The following is a 13119-nucleotide window of genomic DNA, read 5'->3' as shown; positions in this document are numbered from 1 at the left end:
TAGGGATATATATATATTCTGACACCATGATGAATCAGAAAGGAAGAGTGTGAGTACACAGAATACAGCCAAGGAAATTGTCAGAGCCACCGATAATGTATCTGAGCATTTTAAAGGCAACTGAAAATTTCCTTGCACGTGTCCATTCTAGTCTGCAACAGGAGTGGGAAGAGAGCAAATTTATTATCAGAGCCATCACTCAGGAGACAAAGTCAGTGAAGAATGGCATCATGGGCCTGTTACACAAGGTGAGTTTTGCTGCTTTTAGCTGTAATACTTCAGGTGGTCTTGGGTGGGCAAAGCATGTGAAAGTCTGATGCCTCAAAGTCTTAAGGCAATGAACTGCACTTTTTTTGGTAGGTTCCCTTTGTCTGAGTTTTAGTGTTGATACCAGTGAAATGCATTTGTTAATTACTTCTGGATAAATTATTAAATGCACACCTTCATGAAGTATTTTCTTCTGCAGGGCAGTTCATAAATAGAGTTGCCCAAATCTTCAGCTTTCTAACTTTCAGTGTCCTAAAACCCCATGATATTAAAAGGCAGGCTGCATGGTCTGTTCTGAAAATCTGACCTACTAGGGTATGCAAGATGGAATTTTTTTAAGGAAAGGCCTAAAGTGAGAAGTTTCATTTCAAATGTGAAGCAATGCTCTCTGTTCCACAGATAGCAAATAATGTGTAATGGGGTTTTTTGTTGTTGTCTATAAATTCCAAGTAGATAACTTCAAAACGTGTTAAATTTCACCTCATCCACCTTTATGTGACGACTTTCTGTGTTTCTAGAGACACTTCCTTTTCAAATGCCAGAATATGTTGTCTGTTGTTAATCTGCAGAGTTGAGGATTTTATTCCTTCTCCTCCTCTTATGATTCCCCAGCTGAATATAATTTTTGAAACTGAGTCCTTATTTACAAAGGTTTCCTTTCTCCTAAATAATAATGCCCCCAAACCCTCGTTGAAATACAGTCCTGAATCCATTAATCAACATCTTTTTTCTACTAGATCCTGCAATTATTGACTTTATATCTCCAATTCCAGGGAATTTTAAACTTGTAGTAGTGTGGTGTGGTGTTAATTGGTCATTATACCAACACTGCTTTGTCAAATAGAAAAAAAAAAAAAAAAGAGGAAAATAAAGCCTTGAATTTTCTAGGATCTCTGGATATCTCTGGTATGCCAGAAAAGAAATCAGAAGTAATACCGACAGCAGAGATGCCAACATATGTAAACACCCAGCATATAAATGTAGAAGCTCTGCTGGCACTTCAGGCAGATGCTGAATGTACCTTCAGTGGAACAACAGAGGAGACCAAAGCAAGCAGCCCAGCAAAGGATCTGTTTGACATGAGTGAGTTCCCTTCCTATTCACTCCCTTTCTAACAAATGACCCAATATGTTTATGCATGAGTTCTGAATTAAACAAAAGAAAAAAAAGTAATTCTGAAGTTTAGCATTCCTGGTGTAATTCTGGTGAATTTTAGAATTCGTGATGATTTCATATTGGACTGAGTTAAAACAGAGTGGCTGAAGATTTAAAGCTGGTCTGTGTTGTATGAGTTAAGGTGAGTTGCAGTCTATCTTATCCTGAACATCACAGGCAACTATGTCAGAAGAAAAATAAATCAGGAGCCCTGTCATACAAGGAAGTGAAGGAGAGTGGAGGAGTGGATGGGTGGAGAATTAGCTCCAGCCTGTCCTGTGAGTATTTTACTAGGAAGTCAAGTTGTATAACAAAAGCTTTGTGCAACAAGGAATGGAAATTAAAAGGCTGAGTTATCTCTTGCACTGGGTAGGCCTACTATCCTATCTATTCCAACTTTGAAGTCTGCTTTTCCTAAATTAGAATTATAGCCATAGCTGCAAAACAATGCTTTAAGCGTCAGCCATAATTTGATGTTGGTGCTAACAATACACGGATTTTTCAGCCTCGGGGAGACACTTAACAGGAAATAATGGGGAAAGCATTTGATGCACAGAAAAATTTCTTTGTTTTTCTACACTTCCTACCTCAAATAAATTCCTGACACGTTTTATTTAAATCAGTTTGTGTGATTAAAAGGCAGTGAGACAAAGCAGTTGGTGCCTATATGTTATTTGTAAAATAACGTATCTACATTTCTGTTATCTCAGTATACATAAAACTGTCTTCCTGGCATGTTTTTGTTGAGGTATGACTCTATTTCCACAGCTTAGTGGGATTTTGGATTGAAAGAAAGGGGGAGAGAAGAAAGCTGAGAGAGTATCTATCTGTGAATATAGATCTGAAATGAGAAAAGTGTGTTGTCTGAAGTCAGAAGTGTTAATTTTGATTTCTAACATGCCATGCCCTTAAAACATGCACATGCTTACTTCTATTTTATACTCATTATTTTCCTAAAAACAGGGAAAATTGATTTATTGTCCTCCAGCCTTCATTAATCTTTATCAGTCCTTGGATCATCAGAGAAAAGTAGTATTAGAAAATGTTCCAGCTTAAGTTAGTGTTTGTCAGGCTAAACATGAATTGGGCTCAGTGCAGATTGCAATTTAGTGAAGACATATATAAGCTACTTCTGATAATTGAGACATCAATAAGCTGTGACAGAATGGTATTTACTTCATTTCCCCGAGCTAAATTACCCTCTCTGTGGTCCCATGGCTGTGCACTCCTCGCATCTGAGCAGTCTATTCAGAGCTGGAGTGTTGCCCCACGGCGCTGCCCTGCAGATGTCCTTCTGCAGGTCGAGTGGGCACAGAACAACACTCTGCTTTTTGGTGCGCGCCAGTGGAACAGGCGAAGGCCGTGCGAGGGAAAATAGCTTCCAGTGGGTCAGTACAGCACGTAATGAAACACCCACAGACGTGTTTGCTATTCCTGTAAGGCTGCTGGGGTCCGTAATGGCTCATCTCTCCATTCGACTCTGCAGGAAGGAGCACTGAGTTTGGGATTTAGCTGAGGTTTAAAAGATGTTTCCCCGAGGCTGATTTTAGCCAGGTAAATGGCGTTAAATGTGTTAACCTTTGTCTATTTTGCAGGATTCTCTTCCTAGACGGAGGCTAGGAGTGGGCTGAGTGGTAGGGGTGGCTGTTCCCTTCTAGACATAGCCTTGGGCTGGAGACTCAGTAATGGATAATTTTTAAATGAATAAATTGTTTGAAGAGAGACCAGATATGAGTATAATGACATTAGCTGCCCATATTATGCAATTTATTTGAAATTAAACTGTCTGATATACCTAGCAAGACTAAAGGAGAGCTTTGCCTGGTACCAGATCATATAAACACAGCTGTTGACAATAGCCACTGCTGAAATAAAAACAGTACCTTTCAAAAGCTCCTGCAGAGGTTCACTGTCATTTTTTTTGGTATCTTTCTGTGCATAACATACATTTAAACACGTTACACTCCTCAGTCTTAATAGAATCCATAAAGCACTAAGTCTCATAGTATATCTTACCTTATTTTTTTCATAAAGGTAGAGGGATGCGGCTACAACGCAGAACAAACCCATTTTAAAACGGCTGGAATATCACCATTTTGTTACATGGTTTACCTCTGAATGATCTTGCTCTTGCTTCTACCTCCATAACCAGGACCATTTGAAGATGCCCTCAGGAATCAAACCTCTGAGGCCGTGCTGAAGAAATCCACCTCCACGGGATGCACCAGTCCTGTTTCATCCAGGGCAGCTGCCCGGACTGAAGCTGAAGAGCTGAGTGCAGAGCCGTGGTATCAAGGAGAGATGAGCAGGAAAGAAGCAGAACAGCTGTTAAAGAAGTGTGGAGATTTCCTCGTGAGGAAGAGCACCACGAATCCTGGCTCCTATGTGCTGACAGGCATGCACAATGGACAAGCCAAGCACCTTCTTTTGGTGGACCCAGAAGGAACTGTAAGCACTGACTCCTCACTAATACATGAGGTTTCTGGCTCTGCATGTGTTCTCTAAATGTGTTTAATGTTCTTTACAGCTTATTCACAACTGTTCATAAGTATTGCCTTGTATCTCTAGTATGCCATCACATCTCTGATTCCCTCCCTGATGCCTAGCAGAAGACACACGCCACGGTTTCTGCAGATTGCAGGGAGCCTTAGGGACCTGATTCCCAAACAAGACCCATCTCTTTGCTGCACAAAGGCTGCCTTAGTTGATGAAGGGACCCTCCCCACAGCAGGATTGGAGAGGTCAAGGGAGCTCCAGTTTTCTGTAGCTATCTTGTCCTGCTTCTGGAGAGGCTTAGTCTCTGCTAAGAGATTAAAATCATTGTCCTGAATTTTATTCTTGGCTCCTGGTAGCTGCAAGTGGGTAACTCTTTTTTCTCTGTAAAGGACAAATTTAGATAACCAGCCCCAAAATAAGTGAGAGTTGGCCTGTTGACATTTCTTTCAGCTGAGAAACCTGTGGCAGAATTATGCCAGTCCTGCAGACTCTGTATTGCTGCAGTAAGGAATACCCATGGTACTTCTTGCTATTAATTCCATTTGTCACATGAGGCCAGACAAAGAACAGTTTTGCACTTTCGAGGTGCCAGCTACCCAGTCCTGGGCTTGATGGGGACACCAGCCCAGGGAAGTGGCTCTGCACCTCTTGGGGGGCAGCCTCCCTTGCTGAACATTTGCCAGCAGTTTTGTGGCTCCTGGAACAAGGTCCCCTAATTTTCCCTTTAACATAAACCCACCAATAGCTGTTACAGGGTACTGCTGTGTGATGTGGCACAGTGTCCCACCAGGAGCTCTGCTGCACTGCTGACTGGCATGGAGTACTCAGGTCCAGTGATGACTTCCTGGGCATTTTCCTCCTGTGAAGGCTGGAGACCCTCCCATCTTCTTTTGCACTGCCTCTAGAGCAGCTCTAATTTGCTGATGTCCTTGTTCAGGGACCTGCTTGTTCTCTGCATCTACCCCTGCTTGTGATGTGCCATCGTGGCCCAAATGGCCCTGAAATGCCTTGCCCAGGAGGCACCATTCCAGAACAACAGCTTTTCTGAGAGGTGTGGGATCCCGAGGTGGCCTCTGAGCAGCCCTGTTTGCAACTTGTCCGAGTGGAGAGTCATCAGTAAAATGCCAATGTGTGACCAGCTGCAGCACCGTGCCAGCAGCTTGCATTTCTTCTGCATGGCCTCAGTGTGGTTATTCTTAAAAACTGACTCACAAAAATGCTGCCTGAAAATTCATTTCACACACATTACACAGTTATGGCTCTTAAGGGTGTGTTTTCAGAGCAGAGTTAACTGTCCAGTTACTCTGCTCTCATCCAGCTAACAGAAAAATAAAAAAAGAACAAGAGATCCCTCATTCAGGTGCTTAAAATGTAGGACTGCAGGGTTTTTTTTTTTCTGGATTTAGAATGAGGACTGGAACTCTGGTGATGGCAGGCTACTCGTGATAAGAAAATCTCAGAATATAGATAAAGAAAGTTACTGCCTTTTTAAAGACACCTTTTCATTTTGAAAATGTAGCTTTCAATTTAGGGAATGTTACTTTTCAAAGCAGTATGCCTCAGGAACGAGGAGAGCCTATTGGTTTCTTTCAGTGACATAACTACATGTGGACCGAGCAGATAGCATCATCTGCCATCAAAATTCTTTGTTTCTGGTTTGTTTTTTTTTTACCCTGTGTGGAAGTTTACAGGAAGTTTTTTTACCCTGTGGCATCCTGTGTTGAAGTTTACAGGAATTTTGCCAGGATTTAATGTTGAAGATTGAAGTATTTCAAGAGAGGTGCCCAACACATCAGCTGGCTTTGGAAAGTTCTAACAGAAGTTGTTCTCTCTTCCTGAGAAAAGTTTAAGGAGAATGCGTGACATTCCTTGCTCAGAGCAGTGCTCACAGGCATCTTCTTGAGGCAGTGTAGAGACATCCCAAAACAAAGATTTACTGCAACATGATGTTTGCCAGAGTGGACCTGTGCTCTGCCTGTGGAAGCTGCATGCCTAATTCATTTTAAACGTAGGAAGGAAACGTTTTGTGAAGGTGTGGTTAAATAACCAGACACTAGAACAGAGGGCTGGTAAGTGGGCTAGAAAAGTGATGCTCCCTGCCCTGAAGTGTTTCAGTACCAAAGCCACAGGGATGTGCAGCATGGGGCAAACACAAGCTAAGCACATATGGTGGCTGGGTCACTTTTGGGGAAGGAAATTTCCAAGTACCTGAAGAAGAAGGTCTCTGTTAAGAAAGGCACAAAAATGCTGAGGTGCACAGAGAAGCTGGGTTCTGACATGTCCAGAGGGACAGCTCTCTCTGATGAAAAAGGTGCAAACACCTAAAAGAAGCAGGTAGTCTGTTGAAGAAGAGAAGTTGGTCTAAAATTCTGATCTACAGTGAAACAAAATGTTGTACAGAAAGTTTACAAGCAGACCTAATCAGAAAGAGTAGACTGGACCGTGGGGTTGCATGCAGAATGCTTGTTTGGTGAGAATAGAGAGAGTAATAGATAAAACAGAAGCCAAGATGGATAAGTGCCAAATTTCCACCAATTTTGATGGGAAAGGAATCAGTCTCTAAAACATGATTGTGTCATTTTGTTCTTAGGCAATTTTAGTGTGAAGTTAAGGGGGAAAGTACTTTAATCTATATTCTTGCATCCTTTTTTTGAAGGTTCGTACAAAAGATCGTGTCTTTGACAGCATAAGTCATCTCATCAACTATCATCTTGAGAATAATTTGCCAATAGTTTCTTCAGTGAGTGAACTCTGCCTGCAACAGCCTGCTGAAAGGAAACACTGACTCCAGATCTCTTTCAGTTTTTGTAACTTGCAAGCTATAACTGGTAGAAATTGCAGATCTTAAAAAAACCAAACATGTACATTAAAAAAAATGCGTAGTCACATATACTTCACCAGTATGTTTTCTTTATGTTTAAGAAGCCCCATTTCATATGGTACACTTGAAAATTCTCAGTTCTTTGTGTAGACATGAAATCACAGCAGAAAGCTTTCTTAAAAGTAATTTCAATAAAATTGTTCGGATTCTCTAATGTGACTGTTGATAATGTATATATACATACCATATATATAAATACAGTATATATTTATATTTTTTGAGTCAGTCTGTTGACAGTATAGAACTATCTTCTGTGCCATGTGTTTTTACCAAAAGAAAAATGACAATTGTGATTGTTCAGATAAAAAGTAGAATTCAGCAGTCTCAATTTCTTGAGAAATTTAATATTAGGAATTTATTTCTGATTTTACCTAAGAAGCACAACTATGGGGATTACAGGTGGATTATGCTAATTAACCATGGTAGGAGCCTGAATTCAGCATCTACTATTCCAACTCAGAAATTTAGCATAAAATATTTTTGAAAGCATAATCCACTTATGTCATTGATGTCAAAAGGATTTTATCTTTCTGATGTCAAGTTTGAATTCTTATATGGTGATACTCGAAACATTTGTATCTTACTTTAACAATGATTTGGTGTGATCTCTCTGTGTATGAGGTGTGTGCTTTGATTTTTCTGATGATATTGTGACAATATATTGTAATTTATTAATTTCAGTGCTAAAAGGTTATTTATAAGTAGTTCTCTGCTTATGGTGAAGATCTAGGTGTCCTTGACTAACAGTCTTGAATGAGATGTTGCATACTGAGTAGACAAGTTCAAATAACTTGTGTGTAATAGTCTTAATCCAAGATGTACATGATTGTTCAAAGACATATCTGAAAAACCTTTTCTTCTTATGGATGGTGAAAACTATCCCAACTCAGTGGTCAGTTTTGCAAATTTTGCCACTTGCACTTACCTACCAAAGCGTAACTTCATGTTGGCCTTCAGCAAGTGATAGGTATTGCAAATACACTGTTTTTCTCTAAACATCAAGTTCAAGAAATACACATACACTAAAGACGCATTTCTGGCAGAAACGACCTCGACTTTTGGTACTGGGAAATGCTTTAAGGGATGATTGTACTATTCACATTTAAGCATTATATGAAGTTATTTTCCCATTTTAGGAATCTTATTACGAGTCAAATTCAATAGACACAGTTCCTGTAAAGACAAAACTTGTGCCAGAGTCAAGATTTAGCCTTCAGCAATCCGAGGTCTTCTCTAGCACCAGTCTCTCAAATCAAATCTTCAGACTTGATTCATAAAGACTCGGCAGGGTAGAGTCGAGGTTAAGCATCTGCCTGCCCTGCAGTAGTCAACACTTAAATCTACTTAAAGTTAGATTTGGTTCTAAGAATTTGCTAAGTTTAAAAGTTTGTCAAGACGTAACAAAAACGACTGAATGATTTACTTAGAATACATTCAGGCAGGACCATGATGTTAAAATTCTGAAATAATTTTCTTGTATCATCTCCTTTTAAATGTGGTGAATTTGCAGCTTGGGAATTTGATTTTGGTTAATCTCAAAACTGGAAATGACTGAGGCACCTAAGACTAATCATGTAATCTGTGGCAGGTGTAAATATACACCTGATTCTATAATCGAGACATCCAGAAGCCAAACTAAGACATTAGCAAACAAAATGCAAGTGATTAATTTTACTATGGATAGTTTTTATTTGATATTTCTTGGTCTGGATGGAAGCTGAGAGCAAAGGAGAGAAATTAAATGCTGCATTGTAACCCAAATCAGTATGGCATTACATTTACAGGAACTCTTAAAATCTGGTTTTACTACATTGGATATCATAATATGTGAACAGATCTCTTATCCCAAAGTAGTGTTCACCAAAATTACTTTGAGTTTCCATGTCTCACCATATTCCATTTTGATGTATCTCAGTTGTCACTTTTTTTTTTCTTAAATAACACTTATTATTCCATGTTCTAACCTTCCTGTAGCCACGCTGTGGAAAGTTTTCAGTGTGAGATCACTATCTGTAAGAGAAGGTGTCTTTTGTTCTTTCGAATATTTCATATAATCTCAGTAAGAGTTTGGTGCATAACCCCCTTGGGTGTCTTCAAAATGCCCACCTGCTGCCTATGTCCTTTCTGGATTCCTAAGTATTCTGGAAAAATGTGACAAGATTTGGGTGTATGAATTGAAGGCACTGAACATACACTGAAATAAACATCTAAATTTTTTTACCATTGTCCTAGCTGTAGCTTTAATAACTTAGCACCCACTTAGCTGGATGCTTTGGAAATTAAAGCAGGCGGCAACGAGACACGAAATGAACCAGCTTGACAGAAATACTAAATTTCCCAGACTACATATCACAGACTCTGCCTCCAGGGAAATGTGGCTATTTTAAGCTGCTCTGTCAGCACAGCCAACTTGCACAGCTCAGCATGTGCACTGGTTATGCAAAGGCTGCATATACCTTGATGAGATGCAGTTTGGTCCTGGATAGCAATAGTGCCATTGGGCTGTGACAGTGCCCTGCTGATGCAGTGGGCCAGCAGATCCTGTCTGGCCAGGTGGGAAGGATCCAGAGGCTTTTCTAAGTCATTTGGGAACCAAGTGATCTCACAACTGTCCAGGAAGGAAGGGCACGTGTGCCAGTCAATGCTCTGTTTGAGGATCCTGCCATGGCTTTCTGTCCATCACTCTGGTAGATTCTGCTTCCCCCTTCATGAAAGTGGTATAAAAACTGTATGGCCATTTGGATGGCAGTTCCGAACCTGTTATTATTAGAGTCAAAGTCCATTCTAAACTGAACTCAGCAAGTGGTTATTGAACCTGCTAGAACAGCTAGGCTCATTTCTGTGAGGAACCAACACTGACAGCAATTTAAGAGATGTGGAAATTATGAGAGAGGTTCAAACACTGTGTGATTGGCTGAAAACCAACCAAACAACAGCATAATAATGTTAGCCTTTTAAAGTTTGCCTTTGCTTTGGAGTCCCTCCACCTTTTGTGGTTATTCTCTTTTATGCAGTCTCAAGGGCTACGCTCCTGTTGGTGGTAATTCAGTGCCATGACTTCAAGAAGTGAGATTTTACTGAAAGAAAAGATTTTCTAGATTCAGTAGAAATCACTGAGATTAGGCAATATTATAGTGTCCTTTGAGATTTTCCCAGGGAATAGCTGAGAAGTCAGAACTGAAACTAAATATCCTACAAGACTGTTTACATTGCTTTTGAGCCCTTTCTAATTATGAGGTTTGCTTCCAGTTGTTTTGCAATTATAGAAACTATTGGCAATGAAAACACACTCAATTCCTTTAAAGAAAGAACTTTTAGAAGTGAACCAAATTATTCCACATACTTTTATTGCAGATCTAGAGCAATTATTAAGATAATAAAATTTTCCAGTGATGCTGGCAGTGATAGACTGGACATCTAGGTACAATCGCATTCTCAAACTTTCAATTATTTCAGATGCTTCATAGAAGCAATGAAACCTCAAAGGTAGAAAATGTGATTTGAAAAGTGAATTACCTTCTGACAAATGGGAGTTTGCTCAGGGTGAGGACTCCCAGCTTCCCTTCCCTAATGCAAGAAGAGAATGTTCAAATCGACCATGCCTGGCTGGTGACCACATGAGGAGATGCAATTTCCATGGCTTAATGCCTGCCTCCCTGCCCAGGGCTTTGCACCCACGGTGAGGATAGAAGGTTGTACGGTAGCTTCACTCCACTCCACATCCTACAATTCACACTGGTTCTTGCCAGAAACCTCTGTGCCAGACATGTTCAGTAAAAGCTCTAACAAAGGACGTAGTCCTGGGACCAATTCTTGTGTGCAAAATGTGCACTGTCACTGTAAGAAAACGTTTAACATTCTGGCAAACATCACCTGCCAGCACTAAATTTTCTGTATCCTGAGTTCATTCTTTTTTTACCTCTGTGGAATAATATGCTCACATTTCTTGTCATCATAGTCCTCAGGCATCACATGCAACAAGATGACAAGATGAATTTTAAAAAAAATTATGCCAGAGTGTGATTGCTGCTGGCACATCAAGTGCCAGATGCCAGCTACAATGTATTAATAATAGAGTTGATGCATATTTAGATATTTGTAAGTAGCAAATGTTCCATTTGAAAACTAGCAGAGTTTTGCAGCTTCTAGGAAATTTGCAGCTCTAAGGGGGATATTTGGAACTTGTGAATATTCTGACAAAAGCTTAAAAATCCTGCTTTCAAGATTTTGTTCTTATCTTTCAATGTCTATCTGAAGTAAGTGGTAGAAACAAGAACTTACATTAAGCAAACCGTATTTGCATAAATAAAGTCTAAACTGAAGTAACAGACATACTTCCCTTTTTATCTTCCAGACAGTTTCAAAATATATCTGTGTAAAGTCCAAATTCAGATTTACCTCAGCGTACTGTCAAAAACATCTTGATTTACATTGTCTTTTTGCCCAAACTGAGGTTTGCACTCTTTTCACGAGTCTGTGCTTGTTCAAAGCTGTCAGGGTATGGGCAAATTCCCACTAAAAGCTCTGTGATCAGCTGTACTTACTCCATTCACTCAGCCACAGTGTCTGTGGACCTTGATCATATCTGCATTGGATGCAGCTGGAACGAGGACAGGCCTGTGGAAAAGACAACATGGACATACAATTTGCCAGCAGTTAACCAGAGCCTTGGATAGAGAGCGAGAAGCCGTGCTGGGAGAGAAACCTTCAGGGATAAGAAATGTGAAGCCTGGAAACATGAGCCAATAGGCATGAAAGTTACTGACGAGAACAGAGTGCCGTTGCCAAATTATAAACATGCTAATTGGTTGATGGGGTTAAAGCAGAACCTCTGGGGATGCAATGCCTACTGCTCATCTCTTACTGAGACATTTATGTTCATAAGCCCTGATCTGTACCTCTGCATACTCCAGTGCAAGCATCTTCTGTGGCTTCCACTGAGAAAAAGCAGGGCTGCTTGTTTTTGTCTCAGTAAGGGGAATAAGATTTCAGAGCTATACATTTCTAGCAAAAGCACCATATAAAGACTGTTTAAACCTTGTATGACCACAAAATGGGTTGTGGAAACCAAAGCTAGAAAGAACCTAAAACTGGGTGACTCATTCTGCTATCCCACTGTGTAAGAGACAGTGCAGATGACTCAGAAGAGAAAGGTAGCCTCAGATTTTGAGATTAAGATCATGAAGATCAAATAAAGTCCAGGTCAAATGAAGGATTTTTTTTCAGCAGTTCTCCTTTTTGTTCCGTGAGGCAAAAAAAACCACCAAACACACCCAGGCATACTTTAATTCAAAATAAGTGAAATTTTCTAATAAGTGAAGAATGTAAAGATTATAATTGGTATATATTTGTGTCCTTTGTGTCTGGATTGGTGTGATAACTGCTTCTCAGTAAAGTCCTGCAGAGTTAAACCTTGAAAGAAGCCAGGTTTCTTCTTTTGAGGTAAATGTCTTTCTTTGCATTGTGTAGGCAGCAACAACAAGAAGTGACTATTTTGCTGTAAAAGGGACTTTTACTGTACAATCATCATTTATTAATATGTATTATTTTTAGAAACATTTTTAAATGAGAGTTGCATAAAAAATAATGTATGTGGAGATATTGTGATAATTTATATTCCCAACCATTTTTGTGAATCTCAAGTTTTTGCCTGTCTGCTGATTGTGGTATTCTGGCTCTAGAGGCAAATTTCGTCTCTGAGGAAGTCCTTGAGCAACATAGTTTGGAATATAAGTGTCATGCAACTGTTTTCTGACTATTCAGTTTGTATATGTTTAACCAAAGTAATAAAACAGTGAGCACCACTATTAGATTGAAAAGCATGTGAAGTGGGCTTGAGTCTGTTCTCCTATGCTTGGGTTCCCTAATGGTCTCGGTTGTTGGGTGTGGGTTTTTCTTTTTGTATTTATTTTTAATTAACCTGAAGAGAGGCCCATTTTGTAGCAGAATATGTGCCATTCTGCAAGGCTTACCGAGATACTGAATATTAATAAGTCAATGACTTGCTCAGCCCAGTAGAATCAGGGGTGAAAAATGTCAGAGGACCAAATGGCACATGAGGACTTGGACTTCAGTTACAGTGACCTTATACCACAGGAGCACCACTTACTTTGGCAGAGGCAAAGTTCCATGGGTTTCTTTTTGACAAATGCCATTTTCATGATGCAAGGGATCGTTCCCACAGGCCCTCTTTCTGAGCTAGTCTCCTGAAAGGGTAGTTTTCCTGCTTGGCACGCTGAACAGGTGAGGACAGACAAGGGTAGCCTACTCCATGGTCTTTCCGTGGAGAGTGACTGCAAGGACAAGGTCCATACAAGAGC

General features: G+C 40.0%; 1 protein-coding gene across 13 annotated transcripts in view; it reads left to right on the top strand.

The window, feature by feature from the left end:
• Positions 1-12674, top strand: part of SHC3 (SHC adaptor protein 3) — a 94457-nt gene extending 81783 nt beyond the window's left edge. For all 13 annotated transcript variants that reach the window (XM_051777361.1, XM_051777355.1, XM_051777360.1 and 10 more), the window contains 4 exons: positions 152-248; positions 1156-1350; positions 3575-3870; positions 6575-12674. In XM_051777361.1, coding sequence (XP_051633321.1) covers positions 152-248; positions 1156-1350; positions 3575-3870; positions 6575-6703 — 717 coding nt within the window. In that variant the 3' untranslated portion in view covers positions 6704-12674. The remainder of the gene's footprint in view (positions 1-151; positions 249-1155; positions 1351-3574; positions 3871-6574) is intronic.
• The last annotated feature ends 445 nt before the right edge of the window (positions 12675-13119 follow it).

The sequence above is a fragment of the Manacus candei genome, unplaced genomic scaffold, assembly GCF_025592945.1.
Source record: "Manacus candei isolate 608988 ecotype Guabito, Panama unplaced genomic scaffold, ASM2559294v1 h1tg000010l, whole genome shotgun sequence".
Lineage (NCBI taxonomy): Eukaryota > Metazoa > Chordata > Aves > Passeriformes > Pipridae > Manacus > Manacus candei.
Note: the sequence above shows the minus strand (reverse complement) of the source record. Positions and strands in the feature narration are given on the sequence as shown.